Source organism: Amblyomma mixtum, chromosome 8 (assembly GCF_055824585.1).
Source record: "Amblyomma mixtum isolate Tamu chromosome 8, ASM5582458v1, whole genome shotgun sequence".
NCBI lineage: Eukaryota > Metazoa > Arthropoda > Arachnida > Ixodida > Ixodidae > Amblyomma > Amblyomma mixtum.
This window is the reverse complement of record NC_143019.1, coordinates 40232173-40259806: the sequence shown is the minus strand read 5'-3', so window position 1 is coordinate 40259806 and position 27634 is coordinate 40232173. Positions and strand designations below refer to the sequence as shown.

At 45.1% G+C, this 27634-nt stretch overlaps 2 protein-coding genes across 3 annotated transcripts in view; one reads left to right on the top strand and one right to left on the bottom strand.

The window, feature by feature from the left end:
* Positions 1-17425, top strand: part of GEFmeso (Guanine nucleotide exchange factor in mesoderm) — a 31335-nt gene extending 13910 nt beyond the window's left edge. The window contains exons 5-15 of the mRNA XM_089557123.1: positions 2394-2494; positions 3753-3869; positions 4153-4210; positions 6088-6180; positions 8380-8541; positions 9291-9542; positions 12277-12400; positions 12569-12694; positions 12875-12885; positions 13265-13354; positions 14680-17425. Of these exons, the coding sequence (XP_089413249.1) occupies positions 2394-2494; positions 3753-3869; positions 4153-4210; positions 6088-6180; positions 8380-8541; positions 9291-9542; positions 12277-12400; positions 12569-12694; positions 12875-12885; positions 13265-13354; positions 14680-16407 (2862 nt within the window). The 3' untranslated portion in view covers positions 16408-17425. The remainder of the gene's footprint in view (positions 1-2393; positions 2495-3752; positions 3870-4152; positions 4211-6087; positions 6181-8379; positions 8542-9290; positions 9543-12276; positions 12401-12568; positions 12695-12874; positions 12886-13264; positions 13355-14679) is intronic.
* A 4217-nt stretch (positions 17426-21642) lies between these two features.
* Ype (yippee zinc finger protein) lies at positions 21643-25585 on the bottom strand. 2 transcript variants are annotated; one of them, XM_089557120.1, is made up of 3 exons: positions 25511-25585; positions 24963-25129; positions 21643-22898 (listed from the first exon to the last, which is right to left on the bottom strand). In XM_089557120.1, the coding sequence occupies exons 2-3, from the start codon at positions 25121-25123 to the stop codon at positions 22703-22705; spliced, it is 357 nt and encodes a 118-aa protein (XP_089413246.1). In that variant the 5' UTR covers positions 25124-25129; positions 25511-25585; the 3' UTR covers positions 21643-22702. The 2 variants fall into 2 exon arrangements, with proteins under 2 accessions (XP_089413246.1, XP_089413248.1); XM_089557122.1 differs by having other exon boundaries at positions 25395-25533.
* Positions 25586-27634: the final 2049 nt, after the last annotated feature.

The following is a 27634-nucleotide window of genomic DNA, read 5'->3' as shown; positions in this document are numbered from 1 at the left end:
TGGTGCAGTAGATTTGTGGCCTCTGTGGCCTTCAATCAGCTTGAAATTCCGGCTGAGAATCATGCTAAAAAGCATGTAAACAAAGCAGGGCTGTGGACAAATTGACGGTTACTTAACCCTTTGAAGGTTTTTGCCGTATATGTACGGCGGCGGTTTTCTGTCCCGCAAGGTCTTTGCTGTACGAGTACGGTTTCGATCTTCCGTTTGAAATTTTGCGCCAAAAGAACAATGCGTGCTCACTGGGGGGTGCTGCCACCTCTTAGGACTTACAAGAAGTGTTTGAATTTTGTGCTGCCTTCTTACGGAGATAAGCAGAACTTATGTCTAGCTTTAACGCGGCGGCACAGACTGCGGCAACACCCCTTTTGTAGTTTTGGTTTCGCCGCGTGATCGCAACGGAGTCGCGCGAAATTTGAGTTTTCTTTTTGTCAGCACTATCTTGCAGGGGCTGCCGAAGTTGATTTCTATCTTTATTGGCGCTGCTCTTAGCTTGCTTATCACCGTTGCTGGTGAGGTATTCTCGCCCTCTGTGACAACGCGCCTACGCGGTTTCGATTCCGTCGCGGGATCGCAACGGAGTCGCGCGAAACGTGTTTTCTCTTTGTGGGCACTGTTTTGCAGAGGCGGCGAAAGTTGATTTCTATCTTTATTGGTGCTGCTCTTAGCTTGCTCATCACTGTTGCTATTCAATTCTATTGAACATTTTCCAGTTGTGAGTGATGCTGTCACCAAAGTACAGTTCCTAATTTTTTTTTACTATTTATTCTCGATTATATACATTTTGTAGATTCAAGATCCGCAATATAGTAATTTGACCACCTGGGAAAGTTTTCTTCAAAATAATTTGACCCTCAAAGGGTTAAGAACTTGATTGCAGAGAACACAAGTGCAGCCTTGAAGTAAATGTCGCAGCAAACCTGCACATTCACACTGCAGTGAGAGATTCGTGTACATTGAAACGGCATTTGTTTGTCACGTGACCAACTGCGTGATGCTGATGCAGCGCTCAGAATTGTAGCCTTGTGTAGCTGTAATGTCAGGGTAAGGCCACGAAGCAGTGTTAGGCATTGGGGCATGCGTCAGGTTAGACTTGTCATTGGCTGTGTCGGTTGTGCGATGCCATATTTTGGCAAAATCTTGTTCCATGACTTCAGGAAACCTCTGGCTTCTCCTTCAGTGTGTTGTGTGGTGGTCTGTGCTTGTAGCGTAACCATGCTTCAGTGCTTAATTGCATAGGCGTTGTAAAAAAGCTGTTTTTTTTTTAGCAGTGTGAGCCAGGTTGAATTGGCACACATTCAGAGATCATATTATAAAGTGCCAGTGTCTATTCTTCCATTGTGTTAACAGAATAATAGTTGAGGCATTCAGATGTGTGCTAATTTCTCATCGAAAAGTGCGTCATGATATATTGTAGGTGATGACAGTTGGAGAGGTGCACACTGAAGGACAAGAAGGAACACACAGCAATGCTGACAAACAACTCTTGCTTTCTAGCCGTCATTAATTTTAAGGGGGGACACTGGTCTTGAAAAGAAAATTTTATTAATTTAGTCATAGTTATGAAATTTTCAGGGCGCATGTATTTTTGTGCACTGATTTTAGATATGTCATTTAATTTCATGTAAAACAATTCCTTGAGCACTTATGCACCTTTTATGCAAGTATTTTGCCGAGAGTTTTGAAGGAAATTTGCTGCAGGAAACTCGCTGAAATGTATGCCATTGGGTTCTCTTGACACCAAGGAATACAATAAGGGTAAAATTGTCATCCTGGCTCTCATAGAACATGAGTAATAGGGTACTGAAGCTGCCACTTCAGAAACAGGAATACACACTTTCCTTCTCATTTCTGAAGCGACAACTTCAAAACTCTGTAACTCAAGTTCTATGATAGGCAGGAAGACAATTTCACCCTTATTGTATTCCTTGGTGTCAAGAGAACCCAATGGCATACATTTCAGCGAGTTTCCCACAGCAAATTTTCTTCAAAACTCTCCGCAAAAATACTAGAATAAAGAGTGCATAAGTGCTCAAGGAATTGTTTTACATGAAATTAAATGACATATTTAGAATCAGCACACAAAAATACATATTCCCTGAAGATTTCGTAACTGTGACTTCATTAATAAAAATTTTTTATTCAAGACCAGTGTCCCCCCTTAAACCGACTAGCCCAGCTAGCAATTTTAATACAGTACGGTAGTGTTAGAAGTGGTGGGGACAGCATGATCGTGTAGCCATTGAGGCTTCTGCTAGCCATAAAGGAAACAGTGGGAGCTGTGTTCCTTCCAGCTTAGCTGTTGAATCAAAGTTTTGGAATTTGCTTTGTGCTATTGCGTACACGTTGTTGCTGTGTCATTTGAAATTAGTGTGCCCTTTTTTTTTTTTTTTCAGGGCTATTTGAAGCCCCTGTCGCAAATGACCGACAGCAAGATCAAGCCCGAGGATCTGAAGAGCCTTTTCAGCAACATAGAAAGCATCTACGCATTCAATAGGTCAGGCATACTATCAGCACTGGTCCTGATATTCTGATTCTTTACCCTGGTGGTGGCCGTGCTTTTGCATGGCTAAAGCATAGATGTTTTTATTTTTTTGCTTGTGCTTCAGTGTTGCATGTCTCAAAATTCTGTTTGTGAGGAGCCTATCTGTTCACTCACCTCCCAAGAAGTTGGGCGATGAGGTGCTCATTGGCGAGGTGCACATTTTTGAAGTGCTGCCTAACATTGAAGAGGGCAATTAAGCAAACAAGGGAAGGGGAACGAGGGGCTCGTTATAAATATGACAGAAGCCAACAGCCACAGAAACCAAGGGGCACAGGGGATTTTTTTTTATTAATTTATTTATTTTGTGGTGTTGATCAATTTAGAATATTACTGAATATGTTATCGCTTAAAGCTAATTGATTAGAAAAGCGGAAGAAAAACAACCACATGCCGCCGGTGGGATCCGAACTCACGACCTCCGTTTTTACTAGTCCAGTGCTCTACCTCTGAGCTACGGCGACAGCTGTCAAATATTCTACTTTTGGGGGTATTTATGTTTACAAGTAACCTAACCTTGAGAGTGTTCATCAGCGCCACCCACGTTCATAAGCGGCGGACGTAGAACGTCCTGAGAACGGAAAGGGTGGAAGCTGTGTGAGAACCCTCTTATGCTTCCTATGGCGTCAAGGCTGCCAGAACCGAGGCCCTCGCTAAGCAATTAAGCAAACAAGGGAAGGGGAATGAGGGGCTCGTTATAAATATGACAGAAGCAGCAGCCACAGAAACCAAGGGGCACAGGGGATTTTTTTTAATTAATTTATTTATTTTGTGGTGTTGATCAATTTAGAATATTACTGAATATGTTATCGCTTAAAGCTAATTGATTAGAAAAGCAGAAGAAAAAACAACCACATGCCGCCGGTGGGATCCGAAGTCAAACTGTGGAAAGCGTACCTCAATTGAGGTGTTAAGAACTGAAGCGAATATTTATTGTTTGCATCACCTGTGCCAAGCTGTCAGTGTAGTGGCCAGGAGATGTGCTGGTGAACATTCTAGAGGCTCTTCAAAATATGGGCGCACATATGTGGACAAGAGCAGACGGGAAGCTAGCCTTCATTGCAGCTTGGTTTGAAGTACTTTGTGCTTTGTGTCACACACAGGGTGATGTGCACTGTGAGAACATGGTTGCGTTCATTAAAAAAAAATGTTAAGGGTGCCATTTGCTGGGCTTGCTTAGTCATTTGAGGGTACCATTTTTGTTCTTTTCCAGTGGATTTCTGGAACAGCTTGAAAAGTGTGGCTTTGACCCGGTGTCCATCGCTCGGTGTTTTGTGACCAACAGTAGCGGCTTTTCTGTCTACACAGAATTCTGCACAAGTTATCCCAAGTGAGTGCTACTGCAGTTTCATGTGCAGCGTGAAGGCGTTTGTTGGCAGGCATGATGTAAACTTTTGGCAGTGGTCGTCATTGGCTGATGATATGACTGTGGTACCTGGCAAAGTAGTTTTAGCATCGCTTGACCTGGTTTTCATCTTTCAGCATGGTAGCTGCATACTGACATATTTGGCGACCTTCATATGCCCTAAATATGTGCTTCCACTCTTTTAACATACTCTATAGAACTGAGCCACAGGTGAATTGGTCAATTGCATATCTTCATTTTTTCGTAGGACGGTCTCTACTTTGACAGAGCTGGTTGGGAAAGCAGAGAGTGCTGAAATTTTCAAGGTAAGTGTTTCATTTACAAATTTGTTCCTAGTCGTACTTTTAGCCAACTTGAATATTTTGAGCTCAGAACTATGCGTGCACATTCCTGTAGAAAGTAGGCCTTTTGCTATTAGTACAGATTACCAGGTCAGTCTGCAGTGCATGTGTTATCAGTGGAGCAAAATTGCGTACAAAATTTTAAAACTAAACTTTACAACAGTGTGTGTAGAGCTGCTTATTATCAAATTATTTAATTACTTTGTTCTATATAGGCTTCACAGGGGAGATTCATGATGCAGATATACACATGAACCCCACAGATGAAGCAAAGCAGAATTAAAGGTGCACTGAAGAGGATTCTGAACTTGTCTTTTTGCCGCGGGAACTCGATCTACACGTTCCTAGCATTCTTAGAAACTGCGACTTATTGCCCTGTGTGGCCGATTTCCGTAATTAAATCGAATTAACGTCTGGCTCCCGCCTTTATTTTTTTCATTCTCCCCGTACGGTGGGCGGAGTCGACCAACGCGTGAAGTGCCTTTCAGCCAGCTCCATGGAGGCTTTGCTTTCGCTTTATTTTGTTTTTTAGGTTTCCATGAATAATTAGTTTCATTCGCAGATAATATAGCCGAAAAACAAGCCCGCAGAATTAAAAATACGCGTGGACTATTTGCTACTACGGACTACTACGTATTACTCCGCTGATAGCTGAGCGGCAAGCCGTCACGGGACTGGGTGAAAGACACTCCACGCGTTGGTCAACTCCGCCCACCGTACGAGGGAGAATTCAAAAATAAAGGCGGGAGACGGACGTTAATTCGATCTAATTACGGAAACCGGCCACACAGGGCAATAAATCGAAGTTTCTAAGAAAGCTCGGAACGTGTAGATCGAGTTCCCGCGGCAAAATGACAAGTTCAGATTCCTCTTCAGTGCACCTTTAAAGATGGTATAGATTTTTTGGATGTTAGTATCACCAGTTTAAAAAATTTAAGTATGCCTTTTTTTATTGCAATCTTGCATTTATTAAAACGTGTTGCATCTTGTTTAGAGTTCTACTATCTTGATCGCACTTAACCAACATGCATGACTTGCATTTTTATGGCAGACCTCCTTGTGGTCGGGTTGAACTGGGGTGCCTGAAATAGCCATTTCATACCAAATGCCATGCCAGGGTCATTACAGCTCATATGTTGCTAACTTTGTTTTTATGCGAAGCATACTACTTTAGCTACCACTTCAGCCCTTCACCGTGGTTATGCGCCTACAAATCACGTGATACATGACGTCACACCACGTGACACGATGACATCACGACAGTAGAGAAACGGGGGCCCACCTCGCGCCGTCGCTGTGGTTGTGCGCCTCCAAATCACGTGATACATGACGTCACGACAGTGGAGAAACGGGGGCCCACCTCGCGCCGTCGCTGTGGTTGTGCGCCTCCAAATCACGTGATACATGACGTCACACCACGTGACACGATGACGTCACGACAGTGGAGAAACGGGGGCCCACCTCGTGCCGTCGCTGTGGTTGTGCGCCTCCAAATTACGCGACACGATGATGCTTCGCATTCTCCAGGCTTAACCAAGTTAAGCCTCAGCCATTTTTTTTTATTTTGAGCACTGGATAGATATGGGAACCTGATCATGGTGGTCAAGTTAACTTTGTTTGGCAGTGTAGCCACTTTGCATGAAATGAGTGCCAGCGTAAGAACTAAAGGCTGCAGGGTACACATTTGCCCCTTGTGTTGCTCACTGCATGGTGTTGTCGCATGTCACCAAAATGAGACAAAGGTAGCCAAGAAAGGCGCAGAACTTCTGGGAGGTCTTTGTTCTGCAATATGAAAAGGTGCATGCTGTAAAAAGCAGCCTTTTTGCGATCCGTTTGCGTAGGCTCGGCAGACCTCCCTTCACCACAGCCTGCCTCTCGGATCCTACCTGCTGAAGCCTGTGCAGAGAATTCTCAAGTATCATCTGCTCCTCCAGGTAAAGGACATGGTTGAACTGGCCCACCAAGCAGGGCAAAGCTGGTGTTATGAAGTCCACATGGCGCTTGGATTTGTCAGTGAATGTGGCAAATGCTGAAAAGTACCGGCTTATTTTAACATTGTGAATTTGGCAGTGACTGAAAAGTGAGATTTGTCTGCTGGCTCTTATATGTGATGAGTAGAGACCGGATTTTAGGCAAATGCCTATTTTTTTCAACGCTTCGTAGGCGCACCATTTTTACATATGAGCACGAATTAGGTGTTGACAATATGTTTAATACTCTTTTTATAGTACCTATAAACGCCTATTTTGGGTGTCAGTGCCTATAAATGCCTATTTCCGACGTCGGTGCCTAGAAATGCCCTATTTTACAGAAGGTGGGCCTGAAATACGCTGTGATTTTGCTTTCAGATTCTGTTTGCTTTCGAATCCATTTCGGTTTTGAGTAGAACACACACGTGGCAACATTAGATGACCTCGTCAGTTGGCTGTGGTGAACACTGCACCTACGCCGGCTGCGTACACAATACCAACCACGTCAGACGAAAATATCGAAGCAACCTTTTTCCTATTTTCTGCCATTTTATCGTGGCAGCTTGTTGATGACTTTGAATGTTAAAGTGGTAGTTGACCAGATGGCACCACATTTCGGAAAGTATACGGAGTAAGTTATAGGTTCGTCCAAATAATGCCCAGTTGGTTCCAATTGAAACCAACTGTAAAATGTTCCATAAACCTGCTGGAAACAGTGTAACTGATTTTTTTCTGAAGAAGATTTTTTCCTTTCTGAAGAACTGAGAAAGCACTTCAAGGACGTTAACTTATTGCTTCAGTCAAGGGTGTGTTTTTGAAAGCGCCTTCTCGTGTGTGCGCGTTTAAAGAGCAGTTGCCGGAAGTGCCTCTCCCGCCGGAGCCTATCATCACACGTTGGGGAACGTGGCTGGAAGCCGTTGAGTACTACAACTACCACCTTTCTGACCTGAAGACAGTCATAAACAGTTCCTCAGATGATGAGAGTGTTCTAGACAGGAGGGCTCAAGCTGCCCTCTCTCAGAACAACCTCCAAGGAGACCTCGCATACTTGTGCGCTAACTTGGTGCTTGTCTGCTACTGCTTCCATAGCTTTAACAGTGATTTCTAGATGGATGATGATTATTTTACCATGGATCCTCGTGGATGTACGTAGGCCCGTGCAGAACTATGATTCTTTTCGGCATATTCCGCATCAAGCAGCACTGTGTGTAACATTTTCTAGCATCTCGTATTTATGGTTTCCAGACCCTTCTAATGGCAAGCACCATTTGATAGTCGCGTGGCTCCAGACACGTGAAGCCACAAACTATAAAACACTGTTCAATTCCTGTGTGAGCGAAGACTGAACTCATTTGTCAGAAGCTTTGAATTGACAATGTTTCTATCAATTACATGGCCTACTGTTAAGGTGTTCACTGTTTCTACTTTTGTACACGACAAGCGAATTGTTTGTTCCGAGGTATACCAAAACGTTTTAAAACAGTTGGTAACCATCCCTTTTGCTCTGCTGAAGCATGTGTATTGTACGACAGGTTGCGCGACAGCCTTAAAAAAAAATGGCTTCTAATGTTCGCACCTTGCTTAAGGTCCCAAATCATTCCTGCTGTGTTTTTGTTTTATTTTACGGCAGATAATGCGCGCTGAAGTTCGGAACTGTGTGCACTTTTGATAAAGTTTATAGTGCCTATTTTTCTCCGTTAGGTGCCTAAAATACAATTTTAGCCGCCTATTTATGGCGCCTAAAACGTGCTTTTTAGTGCCTAAAAATCCGGCCTCTAGTGATGAGACACAAGTGGCCTTGAACACTGTCCATCTATGAAAGCACCTGTTACTGCATCAGTGCAGGTAAAGAGGGGAAGCAAGCAAGTTTTTACAAAATGTTGCATTGTGTTATACTGGGCTGTCTCAGAATACTTCAGTCGTGTAACAGCCACCAGTGCTCTCTGGTAAGAGCTTAAAAAAAGTGCTGCCTTTTAACTATTAGATGCTTTGGCGTTACATACACCGTGCATGTACTGTAATAACCTGTAATTCTAGGTTTTATTTTTTTTCAAGTGCCGAGCAGCTCTTATTAGATTCAGTATTAGGTCCTATGGATGGTGACAATGAATATTACCGCTAGCCTTTTCTTTTTTTGTAAGTTACCTTTGCTTCTGTGTGCAGAACATTGTCAAACATGTGGACAAGGATAGCCCGGGCTACCCAGACGTGAAGAATGCCCTGTCTGTGATGACGGGCATAGCGTACCACATCAACGACATGAAGCGCAGGCACGAGCACGCTGTACGGGTCCAGGAGATACAGTCTCTGCTCTACGGCTGGCAGGTAGGCTACGTTGCATTTTGTGACAAAGCCCTTTTTGGCCACCTGCCAGGAAGGCGTCATATTTGTTAAAATTTTCTATTTAAAATTTTCTCCTACTCTCCAAAGTGCACTTCGGTTGTCTACCGCTCCACTGTCATGTCGGCAGTTTTCAATTGCCAGACAGCCATTTCTTCATTGTTTCTCGTTTATTCATTTGCACCCTTGAGAAAAAAGACGGTTTGTCTAACACAGTGTTGGCCAAATGTTTAAGGGAATCCCCCAAGGTGGAGTAGGACCAGGAAGTTTTTGACAAAGCTGTATATAGCTTTCCTTTGTAGCCTTATGGCTGCGCTTTGGTGGATGCCAGTGAGTAATTATTCCCTTATTTGCCTTAACACAACGTTGCTTCCCGGAGCCCTTCACACGGCATCCCTCATAGCCTGAGTCACTTTGGGACGTTAAAACCCTCATAAACTATAAACTGTTTCTCGTTTATTCGTTTGCACCCTTGAGAAAAGAGACAGTTTGTCTAACACAACGTTGCTTCCATTGACAAACAAGCGCGAGTTTGCCGTGAAAATTTGAACAAACTTGATTTCACGTCGGCTGACCCTGGGAGGAGTTCTCCGTGACGCTGTCATATTGGATTGAGGTGCCCCCTCTAGGTTGTTGAAATCGCCAATAGTTTTGGCTCGATCCTCGGCAATGTTCCTAACGTCTTGTCAAAAGAGGCTGTCGAACTGGTAACTGACTGTGCCGATGATCCCCAGGGCGAGGACCTGACCACCTTTGGGGAGCTGGTGGCGGAGGGGTGCTTCCGCATGCTGGGCGCCAAGGCGCTGCGCCACCTGTTCCTCTTCGACAAGATGCTGCTGGTGGCCAAGAAGCGGGAGCAGGGCATCCTGCACTACAAGACGCACGTGGTCTGCTCCAACCTGATGCTCATCGAGAGCATCCAGGGGGAGCCCCTCTGCTTCCAGGTGGTGCCCTTCAACAGCCCCGACTACCAGTACTCCTTCCAGGTGGGGGACCACACCATGTGCAGGGTCAGGGGCATAGCCAGTGGAGGTGCTTATGGGGCTTCAGCACCCCCCCCCCCCCCCCCCCCCCCCCCGAACAAAATTTCTGGCTACGCCACTGTACAGGGTCGGTCACACTTAGCGGGAACACAGCTGTGCATGGCCACGCATGCGCGGAATGCCACTGCCTCTAACATGGTCATGAATCAACGCAGAGTGGCACACGGGAAGAGGGACCTCAACGTGGTGCTTCGTGTCATCTGCCCTTTTGCACGAGTTTGCTACAGGCTTGGCTGTAATGGCGCTCCGCATGCGCACAGCCACGCGGAGCCGTGTTCCTGCTAAGTGTGATTGACCCTGTACCTGGTGCCTGGCACAGCTCTAGCTGCCACAGTAGTGGCATGCAGCACTTGCAGTAGCAGCACCTTTGGAGGCAAGCGTGTACTGCATTTCCTCGCATAATGAGCACACAAATGCACCAGCCATTTGGCTTGTCCAAATGTAAAATTTTTATAATGTAGTCGTCTCTAATTAATTGTACTCACTGATTTCAGACTAGCAGTTTATTAAAATGACATTTCGGGCTCATCAACGCCAGGTGTGTACCAATTTGAAGAAATCCTCACTCTCCTTCAAATTGAAATTACCAAGTGTCAATTGTGTATCACCTTGCATAGTTAAAGGGACACTGAGGAGAAATTGAGGTTGGCTTGTATCGACAGAATACCAGCTCCTGATTACAAAAACGCCACTCATACTGACAACAAAGCTCCTGTAACGTAGAAAAGAGCAAGAACCAAAATACAGGTATCGCCGCCACAGGCCAAACTCGCAAGTACAAGCTTCATGACGTCATAGGACAAAGCAGTGTTGCTAGAACCAATAGTTCTAGCAACACTAGGACACGAGAAGCCACGAATCACTGAGGCGCAGCAAATGCATGCGCAAATCTCCTTGACGTCGCCAGATGGCGCCACGTACCCGACAGCTACGCGCGCTCCTGCAGCGCCGGGACCAATCAGCGCCTGCTCACAGCGGTATGCGAGCTAACGGTAAATAAGGTACACGGTATGCTAAAGGTGTCTATTTGCGAGGACTTCGTTGACGACTTCGAGAACGGGATCCATTGTAACGCTGGCAAAACGCCGGTGCAAACGTAAATGAAGCGACGGCCGCAATAGCCGATAGATGCCTTCAACGTGCGGCCGGCGGTAGCTTTCTTTTCGGCTGCTGCTGGGCCGCACTGCTGGCTGCCAGAAATCACGGAGTCTGCGTTACGTCATGTGCACGTCATGTTTCACGTCACTTAGTCCTGTGTCGTCATAGGAGAATCCCAAGTTTGAATCAGAGCGGCGGGAAAAACTTTTTCAACTTCGCATCCAAATTTCTTAGAAATAAATGCATCTTTCGCTGCCGGCCAAGTGGCAACAAAGCCATGAAATGCCGAACTATCGGATTTTGCTATAAATATAAAAAAAAATATTAATAGAGCTCTCCTCAGTGTCCCTTTAATGCACGTCCCCCCAAAATTTCTGGAATTATTTTTTTAAAAGTCCTTTTTATTATGCGAGTAAATATGGCAAATTCCTCACCAGACTAAATCATTTTCCACTTTGGACCTGAACTGTGCTCAGAAGCGAGGTTTCTGTTTATATTGTTGGTTGTAACGTAGCAGGGGACGGCAGAAAGTTAGGTGGGCAGATGAGATTAAGAAGTTTGCGGGGATACAGTGGCGGCAACTGACAAAGGACAGGGTTAATTGGAGAGACATGGGAGAGGCCTTTGCCCTGCAGTGGGTGTAGTCAGGCTGATGATGATGATGTTGGTTGTGAGGGCAGTTTCGTTTCATGCCACGTTTGTGTGTGGCCTTTTCCTGCTTTGTGTAAAATAAGTTTGGCCTCCAACATGACTTCACAATGCTCCTCCACTGATAGCTTTTGCAATGTCATTCTCGTAACTAGAACCAATCAATGGTGAAGCGCTCGTGGGTCATCGAAAAAACAGCTGATGTGTTCAAAGGTAACTTGCAGGAAGTATCTTCGTTTTTTGATCCACATCAATGCTTTGTGAAACCACACAATATTAGCGCAACATTTATTGGTGGTGTGCCACCTAACACACATCTCTTCTGTCATGTCTGGTTCAGTGTATCCTTGAAGCATGTAGAAAAAATTCGGGGGCACTTTGACGATCTAAAGTGTGCCAGGCGAAAGCCTTTCCACGCAACTTTGGCTGCTACTGTGACTTGCATCTGATGACTAACTAGTCATGATTAGTTAATGACTAAGTAGTCATGATTGGTTAATAACTGACCATTACTGCTTAATGACTAGCCAGTCATGACTAAATATAGTCATGATGGGTCAATGACTAGTTAGTCATTGCTAATTAGTCTAGTCATCATTGGTTAATGACTAACTATTAATGACTGGTTAATAGCTAATTAAACATGATTGATTAATGAATAATTAGTAATGATTGGTTAATGGCTAACTAGCCATAACTAATTTGTTGGTGACTGGTTAATGACTAGTTAGTCGTGACTTGTGACTAGTTGACTCTTCAGATGTAAGGAACGGACAGAGTCATGGCCGCGAGTATGAGCCATTAAAGGCTTTTGCCTTACTAGAAGTGGCATCACTGAAGATGGTTGCCGAGAATGTCGCCTCTGCCCAGAAGGCAATGACCTGGTATCCTCGTCGCGTAATGGACTGCAGGCACATTTACTCTTGTGCAGGCCCGAAGTCTTGAGCAGAAGCGCGAGTGGTGCCTGCAGCTGAAGCGGGCCATCATCGAGAGCTTCAGTGCCGTCATTCCGAACCATGCCAAGCAGCTGGTGCTGGAACTGGGGCAGAACGACAGTACGTGCATTGCCTTTGTGTATTCGGATGAACAGAAAAAATTATAAATTGGTGTTTTTACTGATGCAAAGCTCTCTCTAAACCGTTGTTAGCTACAGAGTTTCCTTTGGTTTGTTTTTTCTTGGAAGCTGGAAAGCTGGTTGTGCTCAAAAATTGATGTCTGTGCAGGAGCCCTTCTGTGTGACCGAGGACCCGTTAAAAAGACGTTGGCGGCACCGGAGTATTTGAAGAAGCGCAGATATGACCGGCGGAAGTCGGAGAGCAGCTTGCACAGGGCCCTGCAGCTCTCTAGAGGTGGGAACTTGTGCCCCCCATATTTGAATGACTTGAGCTCGGGGTTGTTGTAAGCTACTGGTAGGATATTAGCCTTGCGATTATTCTGCTGGCAATTGCTGCACCATAACTGATGTTAATTAAAATTGGGAATTCGAGGCACAGATCTCTGACAATGCTGTCTCCCTTGTCTCTTTGCAGGAACAAGAAAGGTGAGGGCAACCACATCCTGCGAAACTGGGGTGCTGTGGTTCGTCGGACACAATGGTAGCCTAAGAAGAGATGGTCCTATGTTTCTTTGCTCTGATTCGTGTCACTCAAGGTCTAGACAGACTCCCGAGGAATCCTTTTCATTTGCTACAGCATTCAAGTGTAGATGAAATTGTGAAAACAGCTGCAGGAAATGCAGGCACAAAATGCAACACTATTCTGAATACCGCATTTACCCGCATTTAAAGTGACCACGGTTGTCACGCGAAGGTCGATTTTACAGGTGCGAAACAGGGGTAAAAAATAAAACACACTTGTCTGCTTCCTTGAGGCAGTTCCTGTTGGCCTTGTGTGCATGACGGAGAATGCTTCATCTTGCAGGCACGTCTTACCAAGTCATGCTCCTGCCAGCCGGTTTCATGCCAGAGGGTCAGCGCATTGGACTCTGCAGAGCTCCCGTGCCGCACAGAGGTACGCGTTTGTCACTTGGCTGTTTTGCGGTGTTTGGAGAATGGTGCTTTTTAGTATCGCTGCCAAAGCATTTCTTGCAAGTTGAAAGAGGTAAGGTGAGCCACAGGGCTGCAGTAGGCCTGTACTACACCATGTTGAAAAACACCTTGTCCTGCATTTTTTCGTCTCCGTTCGTCTTGTGATGCTCTAAATTTAGGTGTTTTGCTCTTTTTAAGAGCGTTAGCTCTTACTCATCGCGTTTCGAGTTTTCGTGGGGTCTGCTACCACCCCGAGATCACAGCGCCATCTGTGGCAGCAACTAGAAAACAGCACATCTCGCATTGAGACTTGTGGCGCCATCTACAATAGGATTGTAGAAGCGACCACCTGCAGCGTGCATATCAGTTCTAGTAAACCAAATAGCTAACGCTCGTTACTTCGTCTTCCAGACGGTGGCGGCCTTTTTTTACTTTTTCAGTGCTCAGGGTCAAGTGCTGATTTTCTTTTGCTTGCTGGAAGAGCACTGTGGGATAGATGCTGGAGGGCTCTAGATAAAGTCTTCCAACCTGAGGTTCTTTGACTAGCATCAGAATGTCAGTGCACAGGCATTCTGAGTTATGCATTCATTGAAATGTGGCTACTGCAGCTGGTATTGTACCTGAAACCTCATGCTCAACAGCCAGATGCCACACCCTCTGAGCCACTATAGCAGGTAGTCATTGCTCAGGGTTCATTATTTCTAACTGCCAGTGAGACCACTCAGGGCGGAATAAATTTCCAGACAAGGAAATTATTACAATTAACCTCAACCGAGATCTATGCTTGGCTTAAAGCTGCCAAGAAAACCTGTGCAGTTTTAATAAAATCTCATATGGTTGAAAAATTCATCCGTGTCGAGGCCTCTACTGCTGTCCTCTTTTTGGCGCTCGTGCCAGGCCAGGACAGATTGCTCTTTATTGATGAAGCTCCGACAGAGCTGCGTTTCTTTGCTTTTCAACTACATGGGCACTACCTATTATTATTTTACTCACTTGAAAATCTACTCCGCTCTGAGGGATTCATGTAGACTGTTGTCAAATTTTATCAGTCTTTGGGGTGTTAGTTCACCTTATCCTGCCATCTGATAGTCGGTCCTAGTTCAGCAGATAGAGTGACTGTCATATTCTACTGGTGGTTTCAGGTTCCAGTCGCATTTGCACCCGAGGTTGAGGTTTTCTTCAGCTGTGATGTTTCGTGAAAGAAGCATAGTGTTTTTTTTTTTGTGGCCATATAACTGCTGTCTGATGGATGCTAGTTGTACTAATTAAGTCAACAAGGATGTTTATAGTGTGTTTGTTTCATTGCAGTACGCTCTGTCCGGCACACCAACAGCCGCAAACCAGAGTTCAGACCAGAGCCAGCCCACCACGTCTAGGTCCAGTGCACCATGCTGTGCGAACAACTCGGAGACGCCGATGCCAGAGAGACTTGAATCCAGATCCACCAGCAAGGAACCATGGCCACGTTGGAAACAGTATCCGGGAGCTGGCGTGGACACCAGTGATACAGAAAACGAAGACGGCACTTGTGTGGTGGACGTGCGTAGACTGCTTCGTTACAGGCCATCCACGTGCACAGCAGACCACCGCGCGGAAGAACTGCCGGGAGAGTACGTCACCTTTGAGTTTGCTAGTCGCCACATCAGCCAGCAGTCCTATGGGGCTGGCAACACTGACTTGACCACACTGTGGACGAGACTCGGTGCTCACGGTCCTTCGTCGCCATCCGGTAGTAGCCTGGTCCAGCGCAGCCACTCCTTCACCGAAGTGGTGCAGTCTGGTGCAAAGCCCGGTTCCTCCGGAGAGGCGGGCATCTACGACGGTCCTCCTCGGCAGTTCAGGAGGGAGAACAGTGTGCCTGAAGAATGGCTGAACAGCCTCGAAGAACACCTCCCTCCCAATGCTTGCAAGAGGTGCGGTTCACTGCCGCGTAGTTTTCGCCACGAGGACCCAAGCTCCGACGCGGGCTCCAAGACTCGGCAGCTCAGAGATCGCATGGAGCGGTTGCGGTTGCAAGCTCCGGAGCAGCGGCCTTTCACGATTGCATCAGACCAGCCTTCCCGGGTCGACTTCATCGACAGTCCTGGAAAGTATGTGCTTCAGGGAAACAGTGAATTCAGCAGCCAAGAGTTGAATCCTGCACCTAGTGTGGAGAATTTGGCGTCTTCTGTGGTTCACCCTGAGCACCGGATTTACCGCCGGGACACTTTACATGGCAGCTCATGGCGTAATGCGCTCTTGGGCTTGGGCACAAAACTGACCCGTGGCCTGTGGTCACCTCATCTGAATGAACCTGTCCGCAACGGCGAAGATCACTTGAATCACGGATCGAGCCGGGACAGTGTACGCAGCACCGATTCTCGGCTGGCTCAGCTCAAGTCTATTGGATCCTTTGGCAAAGCATGTGCAAACGTTATCCATTCTAGAGCGAAGCACCTCTCTAGATTTTCAAGCTACTGCGTTCAGGGTAATGCCACGGCTGCGGCACGAATAGCGCACCAGAAGGAACCCGACTATTGCATTCCACAGACTATCCTGGCTATACTGAACAAAAACGAAGGTGCTGACAGCCCACAGCAGGAAGTCGATAAGGACTGGAAGAGTGCCCCATCGACTCCAAATCCAGGCATTGTCATAGAGCTCGACGATGATGACACGGACTCCGAGCACAGTGACTCATCGGCGGATAGCTATTACGAGAGGACGTTTGAGGCCATGGAGGACGTCTTAGCCGACGACATGTTCCGCGATTCGGCGATCTACAGTGACCCCGAAGAAGTCAGTGGCAGTGAACACGAGCTTGCTGCAAAGGCCAGCCTGTCAAGACGCAAGATTAGCGACAAGCTCCAGACTGTTCCAGAGCGGCAGTGCGAGAGTGCCCAAATTAGTGCCCATGAAAGTGCAAAAGTGCCCAAGCCGGAGTCAAAGCCTAGTTCCTGCATGCCGTCCTCTGTAGAGCCCACAGCATTTCGACAGAAAGGCTGGGTGAAGCAGATTGTCGACAAGTTTCAAGCGGGCACGACACCCAACTCTTAATGGTCCTAGTCCCGCTTGATGCACCTTTGACGCCCATTGCAGTTCAATCAGCAACCAAAGATGGCATGGTCTCTTTACTCGGTGCATTGCATTTTTTTTCCAGCACAGACCTTGCGTGTGCCGGGAGAATTCTTGTTGTTCCGTGTGCAAGTGGTGCAGCAAAAAGAACTTCTGGCTCAGAGCTGAACTTTCTTTATGAACGAAACAGTGTGGTGTGGCAGAGACGGAGCCTATTAGCCCAGTGCACTGAACTGCTATCAATACTGCACTGTTTTGGGGCCACTTTGTTGGGCTCTGCTAAGCAGAGCCTTTTGTATTTTTCAGCTCATGGTTCATGTGTGTGAAGGGCGTTGCTAGGAAGCTGCGTGACTACTTCAGGTTGAACCGCATGAAGAGCTGTTTGCTTCAGACTGAATTCAGTAGTGATAGTACCGAATTGAGTAGGGCGTAGAGTAGAGTAGGATATTTAGAAAATAGGGTTTAAGTATATAGACGCGCAATTTCTATTTGAACGGCAGCTCTCACTTGTGTCCTCATGAGGTGGCCTCGTTTCACACTTTGTATGTTCCACATGCAGCATGGAGATGTGGAACTATTGACGAGCGTCCCTTAGTGCCGTAGTGTGCAGCTTCCAAAATACAGTAGCATTCACATTGTTTAGAACTTTTTTTTTTTTTTAATGGTGTGCTGTTTTACAGCTGTTAGTTTTTGTCAAAGGTTAAAGGGCCCTCACCACCCTAGTCAGGCGTTTTTTTTTTTTTCTCCAATCCTTAGCCGTCATTTCTGGCTTTTTTGGGTCACTGAAAACAAAAGAAAACTACTGGTCTGTTGCCGTTTACGAGTGGAGACCATCCATGTATATTATGTGGGTAATGATGCTGATGATGATGGGTGGTGGTGAATGGGCGGACAGGTAGTGTGGCCTCAGACCATTGTGCTGTGGGTGTATCCCTCTAGTATCTAGCATGCCAGCAATCCCAAAAGTAGGAGGGCTGGCAGGTAAAAAGAAAAAAAGAAATTGTAGCTGTAAGAATGGAGTCTTAGGGCCCGCTTTAGTACAAATTGCCAGGAAAGAACTGTGCCCATTTGATCCAGAGCTTGAATCGCACAGGACCCCCTGTCTGGTGCTCCCTTGTTAACGTTCACTCTACCCCATCCATTGGACAAACAAGAACAGGTACAAGGAATTTTCGAGAGAGGGCTGCAATGTTTTTAATCGATGGCTTACATGGGTCGTACACTGGAAATATGCTGTGTCTGTATGCGCTTGTTTTAAGGGTACAGAGGATGGTTGGAAATGCCAGGGTGCGTAAATATCAAGCCATTGCGCCTGCATAGTAATTAGCACGTATTTCTTCACTTTTATGAACATAGCCAGTTGTCTTTCTCATGAGCCTAGCACAAAGTGTACATTAAAGCAAGTGCCAAGCTTTCTTGTAAGGAAACCCATAAGGCAGTTTTCACCTGGTTTGCTTGCTACGAAAGCCTTTTAGGAGTCTCCAATGCATGTTTTGGAGATGTTAGGGTATTACGTTTTGTTAACTGGAGCATTCCTTTACATAGGTCCATTACAGTGCCTATTTGCTTAAAGGTTTGCGTAATGCACAAATCATTTCACGTTATATTTATTCTGCTCAGTCGAGTTTAAACTCAATGGATTTATATTAGCGGAAATTTCAATCTAGACTGAAGATATGGCAGTTTTAAGTTTTTGATCCGCAACATTAGACAGCTTGGATACTATTTTTACCCAAGAGAGGGGACTAAAAGACGAAAGGAAGGACAAGAACTCGATAACTGCAGTTGGCCTAGCCAGTGTAGTTGATGATGTCTCAGCAGTGCTCCAGTAAGTCTTTGGAGAGAACCGTTTTCATTTTTTGATGTTACCTCACTCAGCGCTCAGTTTCGTGCTTCTGTCATGTGATTCATCAAGCGTAAATGTGCAGCTCACTTTTTCTGTTTTTCATGTATTGAGTGTGCCACACTTGTTTTCTGTGACGAGGCATCTCAGACCATTGCAGGTGGATTTTATTTTTGCAAATTCCTTTCACATAGACAAAGCAACTACATCGTGTCCAACAGGAACCAAAAGAGGACCAGACATCGACCACTGATCTCAGTCGATTTTTTTTTAACCGATTGTTCACAGAAAAGAACAAATCTTCATACAAATGACCTGAAACCACTTAAAGGTGCACTGAAGAGGATTCTGAACTTGTCTTTTTGCCACGGGAACTCGATCTACACGTTCCTAGCATTCTTAGAAACTGCAACTTATTGCCCTGTATGGCCGATTTCCCTAATTAAATCGAATTAACGTCCGGCTCCCGCCCTTTTTTTTAAATTCTGCCTCGTACGATGGGCGGAGTCGACCAACGCGTGAAGTTCCTTTCAGCCAGCTCTGTGGAGGCATTGCTTTCGCTTTATTTTGTTTTTTAGGTTTCCATGAATAAATAGTTTCATTCGCAGATAATATAGCCGCAAAATAAGCCCGCAGAAATAAAAATATGTGCGGACTATTTGCTACTACGTACTACTACGTATTACTCCGCCGATGGCAGAGCGGCAAGCCACCACGGGACTGGGTGAAAGGCACACCACGCGTTGGTCGACTCCGCCCACCGTACGAGGCAGAATTAAAAAAAAAGGGCGGGAGCCGGACGTTAATTCGATTTAATTAGGGAAATTGGCCACACAGGGCAATAAGTCGCAGTTTCTAAGAATGCTAGGAACGTGTAGATCGAGTTCCCGCGGCAAAAAGACAAGTTCAGATTCCTCTTCAGTGCACCTTTAATACACGTAAGCACTTGTTAAGTGTTTGCATGATGCACACAAATGTTTAAACTGTCGCTATGTGCACATTTTTCCCCCCCTACTTCCAAGTACTAGCGCTCTTTCTGCTTCCCAAGGCTGTTTATAGCATGTCGAAGTACATGCAAGTTCCTGACGAAGGAAGGAGTTAATTGTGCATCTACTGGTATAAGAGTGCAAACACGCTGAGCAGTGTGCTTTGCAACCCGAGAGCGTTGCCTGGCAGTTAGTGCGTCGTTTTGCACGGTGGTGAGAAAGATGGGATCTTACAGAAGGCCAGACGTCTTCAATGTTGTGCCTGTGCAAGTGTGTGGTTCGTTTTTTTTTTTTTTCTTGGTGACTGCAGAAAGACTTCCTCTCCGCATTGCAGTGACATATATGTGCATGGTTTTGTAGGTTCTTTTGCTCTATTTATTAAAATACTCTAGCTTTGCAAGCCAAGTGGGATGTAGATGAACTGGAGGAGTTTGGCAGCTCTGCAAACCCCCATTCTAGAAGAGAAACTGCGGTGTTTTAGTGCCCCTTTAAGGGACCTAAAAAGGTTGAATAGTTGATGGGTACCAACTGTAGAGAGTCTATTTTTTCACTTGGATGACTTATAAAAATGCCCAAGGCACATTAGATTTTTGAAAGAGAGAGTTTACGTTTATATTTTGTGTGAATTACCCAGTTAGACGGTAGTATCTACAGTAGTGAAAGAATGTGCGACGGAATTATCGAGCAACGAGTATGTATAGGCAGCTTTTGATAGAAGAGCATGGCATCGTATTTTTTTATATGATAGAACACTCCTGCAGTGCAAGGCAACCTAGCTATTGGTGCACAGTGATTTACACCCTTGGGAACAACCTTTCCTTTTACGCGGGAACAAATTTTTGGCAGCTCATTTTGTGTGCAACTGTTACACTGCCATGTGTCTGTCTAAGCAGGCTTTTTCCTGTTAGTGAAATTGTGTGCCATTAAATACTCAGTAATCTTGAAGTCTTGTCATTTTTTTGATGATGTCGACTGCCATGAGGATGGCTATTGCACAGAATGCACTATTAAGTATTACGAAGGTCAGAAAAGGCCTAGAAATTGGACTCCAATCTTGCACCTTCGAATGTGGAGTTCATGCAGAGTTCATTTTGAAAGTCAGAGGGTGGGGGTGCAGGAACCAAATGCTCCCATTTCACACTTTTGAACAGGGCGTTCATTATCATGAAGGTAGGGGTGTATATAATACTCCCATCTTGCACCTTTGAATGTGGAGTTCATTTTCAGTCAGAGGGTGGGGGTGCAGGAACCAAATGCTCCCATTTCACACTTTTGAACAGGGTGTTCATTATCATGAAGGTAGGGGTGTATATAATACTCCCATTTTGCACCTTTGAGTGCAGCGTTCATCGGATGCATAGAAATCAAATCTTCCCATCTTGCACCTGCTTGAATTTATGTGCCATTGGAGCCAAATGAAACTTACCTGGACACCCGAAATGTGGCAATGCAAAAATATGTTCAGCTAGAAAGAAATTACGGATGTGGTTATCACGGCCATCACACCTTTGATCTGAAAATAAACTGTGCAAGCAATAAACCTTCACTAAAATCTACTCATTTTGCTGTATATGTTTTCAATCGTCTCTAATGTGTTTGGCTCTCCAATATTATTCTGTAGGTTCTTGTCCACTGACACTCCGCATTTTTATGAATTAAGACACTGCAAATGGTCGGAGGACGGCAAAACACTTCATAAACCTTGCAACAATAGACTAATGAAACACAAAATACTTTCAAGCAATAATCATTCTCAGCAATGGTGATCATTCGTAAAAAAAAAATGCCCCACATGTAATAAACAATGGGGCAGGGCAACCAACGCATACAAATGCACTATGCATTACTGGATGCATTCTCTTTACTGCAAAGGGTAAAATTTGCATCGTTTTTTGAAGATAGACCATTTGAATAATACACAAACAACCTAACATGCAACTAAAAATATCAGTACAATTCCTTTTCAAAGCGTAAGGGTACTGATAATCATGGCCACACTTTAGAACCAGCTGAGCTATCTGAGCTTGGTGCATACAACCTGTTACACTAGACATCAAAAGGTTATCCATGTTCTAATGACTTTCACTTTGACTCCAGAGAGAACAATATCGTCTAAGTGCTGGGATATGGCAATTCTGCTGTAGCTAGGCGATATTAACTAGAGTGAAGCAGTGCGAAGTGCCGCTTGTGCTTATGCACGCTTACTCGGCCTTGTGTGGAGCGAATCTTGGCTGGTCTGTCCTCTTTCCTAAAGGTGATGTCAGTGGCTGTCGAGAGTTCACCGTGTTCGGGTGGAACTCGCGAGTTTAAAATTGGAACTACCCAAAACGACAACAAAACATTGCAGAAACAATAAGCGTGAAGAGCTTAGAAGCAGCATTCGACAGGTTCTTGGAAACTAATTTAATTGCAAATGTTGAAAAAATTTTGCAGCAAAACTTGCGAAGTCTTCTTCTTGAGGCCATCAAGGTGGTTGTAGAGACGGCTGTGAGTCATGGAGTAAAACTGACAATCTTGAATGCAGTTCAGGATAGTTCAACCACAGAGGAATCCAAACCGAAATGTGATGGCAACACCGGGCATAGCACAGCTAAATGATCTAACACTGCTAAGCTAGGCAAGATAAATACTTAATGCTCACACATACCGATGACAACTAGAGAAGCTTTCCTTTAGCAAGCATTACAGATCTTGCTTCCACTTAGTCGATCATACTGCAAATGTTTAAGCAAACAACATTTGGAAGTACCTTAACTTTTTTTTTTTTTTAGTGCAACTTTACACACTAGTATTGTGATTGATGCATAAGTGTACTCATCCATTTCCGCTTGGGTGATAAAATTTGTCAAAAGCAAATCAACAAATATACTCTTGCATACTTCTGTTTTGCAAATTATGCAACATCAGAATGCAGGTCCATCACAAGCTTCCACATTGGACTGCATGTCTGTCACTTGCAAAGGACAAGATTTAAAATGTGCTAACAAATTTGATGCCAAAGTGTGGCTCACAAGTGAGTGTTCTTGTAAATAACACAGCAAGATCTTCCTTTCTTTTGTGGCATTGTTTGAAGGCACAACAAAACCTGTAGCCAACACCTGAATGATCCGGTGGGGTGCCTTCTCTGTAATCAGCCCTATGCGGATGCCTTTTCTGCTCGTTTAGGGCCAAGACGCATACTGCACAGCTTGCAAACCACACACACACATCGTCATGCCCATCCCACAGGCCAAAACTGCCGCCTATGACAAACCATCAGCATGAACAGAGCTCTCTGGTTGGGAGACAAATGGTGGCAATTTACTGCAACACACGGAATTTCGACACGGAGTTGCCATCCAGGCAAACCAGCGGCACAGGAGTGCTTTCGAATTCTGTACACTCGGGAAAAAGAGCCACGCTCGCGGCTCGCGCAGTGTGCCCACTCTTAGTGTGGGGCCGAAGCGGGTCAGTTGCCCACGTGCTCCTCGATGCCATCGCTCTCCGTCACGAGTGCCCGTTCAAGAATGACGCGTCCCTCCTTGTACCGCTGGCTATCCTCAGTGGCAAACTCGTAGACCCAGCCGAGCTTGGTGTCGCAGTTCTTGCAGGACACATCACGAACCATGTGCCGGCCGGTCAGCATCACACGGTCTTGCACCTCGCTGCAGAGTCGTGGAGATCAATCTGTGGCGCGCTCGACAGCCACTAACGGCAAGTACGGACAGTTTAATAAGTTTGTTCTGATTCCCCTTGATGTTACAATTAGAGATGTGAAGGCCTGAAAAAAACACTGCAATTTTGGAAAAAAAAACGTTTTTTTTTCCTTTTTTTCAGATGACGAAAAATGGAAAAAAACATCGAAAATTTCACAATGCAATTTCAAGGTTTTATGACTGCTTGCTTTCAGCTTAGGTTTTTGTTTTTGCTTTGAAAACCATTACAGGGCACATCGTTGAATGATTGGAGAGCAGCCGTCATAGCCGGTGCCAGGTAGTGCTTTTAAAACGTTCGTGCTGCGAGTACGTGGTTTGAAGGCCAGGCCACATATAAGATCCAGGCTTGACTTAAAAACACACTAATACTTGAACTTACGGCTGAAGTAGAACAAAATGGCTGCAAATTCTACAGCCCGACACACACGTCATAAATAACATAGGCTGCTGTTCACGTAAGAGGTTCTGCTGCGCATAGTGCCGCATCTAGCGACAGTGATTCTGAGTCCGATATAGAGTGACTTATAGATCAGTTTTCATGTTCCCTTTCTCAGTGCAATAGAACAAGAAGTTTGTTCCACAAATATGATATTTATATCTCCATATTCGCCTGAACTGCAAATCATTATTTATCTTCTCGGTGCAATAGAACAAGAAGTTCGTTTCACAATATGACATCTATAACTGCATATTGGACTGAACTTTGGAGCATTATCATTGATCGTTGTGTTGTTTAAAATAAATCTGTTTTTGTCACATTTTGCAAAATTTCCAATTTTTCATGAAAAAAACCCTGAAAAAAAAAAACGTTTTTTTTCATGCCATTCAAAATTTCTTGAAATTGTACATCTCTAGTTACAATAGCAGAAGCAATGAAAGACAAGCTCAAAGACAATCAAATTGTCATGGGCCTCTTCCATACTTGTCTTTTGTTTAGGAACCCAACCATGGTAGTCGCATTTCGATGGAAGCAAAATGGTCAGGTGGTCAATATCATCTGGAGCCCTTTACTACGGTGTCCCTCATAGCCCGAGTCACTTTGGGATGTTAAATCCCATAAAGCCAATCCTTTCTCCCTAGTGCTGTTTCAACGTCGAGATGTACTACCAATGAATTTTTTTTTTTTTACATACACTGTAGGCCATGAACACTCCTGTGGATTTGAGGTCATTGGGAGTGTACACCTTTTACCTCACATGCATTAAAAGTTGCCCCCACAGGTAATGACAAGTGATTTTATGATTCATAAGCTGCACTACATTTAAGCATTTTTGTCCATTTATTTATTGTGCAAGGCACGTTTTGACTTGCTGTTTTTCTTTTTACTTCCAAGTAACAGGCTGCTTTTTGGTAGCCATTGATTTACAAAACAATATCAAGTCAATTATTTTTCGTTAACCTAGTGCAGCAACCTCTTCTTAATATGTGCATTTGATTTGCAAAAGAAGCTATGCTCATTGGTTCGGTACCTCTGAGCTAATGGGATGAACATTTTAAAACTTTAGAGATGCATCAAAAGGGAAAGGGAGCGATTGTTTAAAAGAAAAGGTAATACTGACCTACACGCCAGGAAAAATAAATACAATAGCCGCAACTGATTCATTCATCGTCACATTTCCTTTCCCCGTTTCTTTTTTCTTTTTTTTTTCCATGGGTGGGGGACACGAAGTTATACGCTAGAACAAACACAGAGTATTCCAAAATTACCTTAACGATTTCGCGAGAATCGTAAAGGCAACTTTACGCTGGCAACTCTTTTTTGGGCTTCAAAGCGCAGATATCGACGGCAGTACCATCTCGAGCGAAGGCTCTGCTGCGTAGACATCACGATCGCTTTACTTATTAACGAGCGTATAATATGACAGACAGGCGCATGTACTGCTTAGTTTTCGAGCCTTTTCAGCTGCGATGACAACAAAGGAAAATGAAACGTCGAAGTCCCTACTCACTGCCCGAGCACTTAGCGCCACCACACAACAGCAAGGCGATGGAGCCTCCAGAAAGCTCGCTCACCTAAAATTGAGGTTGACAACTTTGTTGAAAAGGAAGGCCCTTCCCGTAGCTCCCGTGAACCTTGTGCTGATGAGTTCGCTGCGATTGGTCAGAATAGTGTCGCAGCTTGCGCATGAAAAGAGCCGGGAGCCTCCAATGTGCTCGAGAAAGATGCGCCCCATGTTGTCCTAAACCAAAAAGCATACAGAGCAAAACAAACGCTGTTGGAATGATGCAAAGCTCTTCAACACGCGCTGTCGCTCACTCGACGAAGGAAGATAGCAATGTGTCAAAAACGTAACTAATCTGCACTTCATGCCGCGAAAACGCACGGATATCTGAAACAAAGCGCGTTAAAAAGCCAGGTAGGTAAACAAGCAAGTAGTCACGATAGGCCCGCGAGGGAAGTGAAAACAAAGCTTGTTTTTTGAGCTGCGCGGAAGCAATACTTGCCTTCAACGACACGAGTAGGGCATAAAACTTAGAGCACGAGTACTAATTAATGCCGTAATGGCTATCAGGCAAGTAATCAACACAGCCAATACTGTTGCCAATGCGGAACCTTTTACCTCGTCCAACAGCTGTAGCTGGCTGCTCCGCTCGACAACAAACGGGAAAGAATACGTAACGCATACGTCACTAGAAAAGTCACTTTAGGTATGATAACACATTTAAGTTTACTAGAATAAATTTATGTAAAAATTCAAAAAACTTTGTGTACTATGTATCTTTAATAAGTATTGTGCGTCTGAAATTGCGTAATAGCGGAATCTCAAAACTCAAAGAGACGCGCATCAAAACTGACATCGGGCGCCCGAAAGTGAAGCCACCGGAAGTAAGCGGCCTTGTCCCGGAAGACAGCCTTTGGCAGTGCATAAAATCGAAGCTCAGCACGGTTTTTCAGTTCCAGTTTTGTTTTCCCACTTAGCATTTCGTCTTTTCGCCGTTGTCGTCTTTTTCCATGACAATGCCTACCTTTTGCGCCGCCAACTGAGCGAGGAGACCAGCAAAGTCTTCGGGAAGGACGTTTCAAAAATAAGGGCCCATTGCATTTCAATGGGGCGACACTAGCAGACGACAGGACGCCGCTACGCACAGCAAGTATGGAGCCTCGTCTACTCGGCTCGGTGTCGTCTCGTTTGCCTAGCTTCGCCAACTGTGCTCTTTACTGCGATGCTTATTCCCACGCTCAAGCCCAAGTTATGCTATCAATGGGGGATAAATATAAGAAAGAATAGGTTGAAACATTCACCAGGCAGCTTACTTTGCAGCGACCATTTTACCGAATTATATTTAGACCGAACCGGAGCGAGGGCTAGGCTACTATCTTGTGAGGTGTCGACGGTGTTCGGTTGGTTCACATTAGCGCCTCCAAAAGGTATGGTACTGCTTTTTCGACGGAGCGTGTCATGTACTGTTTCATGTTGTAGCAAGTTAAGCCTGAATGGTCTTTAATTCGTGGTGCTTGGTGCAGTTGACTTCTAACAGCGCTTCTCACGCGCACTGCATCATTCGCCTTTCTTGTCAGTCGTTCCTCTCGCGCTGTGCCTTTCTTTACTGCACGAAAATTCGGTTTTAAGGTCATCGTCATTCCACTACTTCTCCTTTACGCTCGGAATACAAGAACCAGGCAAGAACATAGTGTTTAATGCACGTACCCCTTTGCCGAGGCAGGGTGAGACCTGCATGCCTGTTTTCTTCACTTTCGCAGAAATTACAGGGTTCTGCACACAATGCTCACATTTCTCGCGTTCAGCTTGCTTGTTCCTTTCATATAACAGCAGACATCACACGAAAACAACGCAAAAAACTGAGAACGAAAGGGCGAAAGACGTGACTTTTTGCGTTGAAATACACAGCAGACACCCGACTTCCGGGACAAGCGGTCCAACTTCCGGTGGCTTCACTCGCGCTCGTCTCGGAAAGCGGGAACAGGGCTGTGGCATGTTGCAAGTTGCGCGTCCGCGCCGAGGGTGGCGCCACGCTCGAAACGATTGCAGCGATCCTGGTATCGGCGGTAAACGCGGCTGCAGTTAAGCCTAATAAAAGTGAAATTTTTCGACCACTATCAATAATAAAAACATGCTTATGAACTAAATTATAACCAGCCATAGGTATTAAAAATAAGATATCAAAGAAATTAGTTGCGAAGATGACGACGCGGGTAACGCGGCAGCAGACGACAAGCAGACGACGGCCGGTCAGCCGCGCAAGTGAAAACGGCGACGTCGGCGACTTCGGCGACATTCGCACTGCAGCATCGTCATTGGCGTCATGTCGAGTCACACAGTGAGCTTTTCTTGGAGTCTTTATACTAAGAACTAGCACTGCAGCATATTGTGTTGTCCCTAGTCCAACGCACTGTGATTTCTTCTACACGAGTCAAAGGTTGAAACTTTTCGCTGCCTTTCTCTGTGTGTGTTTATTCATAGCCAAAGACTCATGCGTTTCAATACATGTCAGATGTTTTACTTCCCTGCTATTTACCTAAATCTCTTACAAAGTCGTGTACAAACCTATATTCAGTCATGTAGCATTTTATTATGTATACTGTACCTACCTTGACACCTTTTTTTTATCCCCTATATATTCTCTGTGCGCTCATGTCTTCTAGGTTTACATAATGGCGTTTTTTTTATTTTGATTTTTAGGATGCCTGTCACTGATATTGCAATGCCATTGATGCCCGAAAT

What these genes read in the sequence shown, in the direction of transcription:
- Ype (XM_089557120.1), bottom strand. Translation starts at nt 25,123, where the DNA reads ATGGGGCGCATCTTTCTCGAGCACATTGGAGGCTCCCGGCTCTTTTCA. An exon ending in GTTGTCAACCTCAATTTTAG is followed by an intron (nt 22,899 to 24,962) that starts GTGAGCGAGCTT and finishes ACGACTCTGCAG; the next exon opens with CGAGGTGCAAGACCGTGTGA.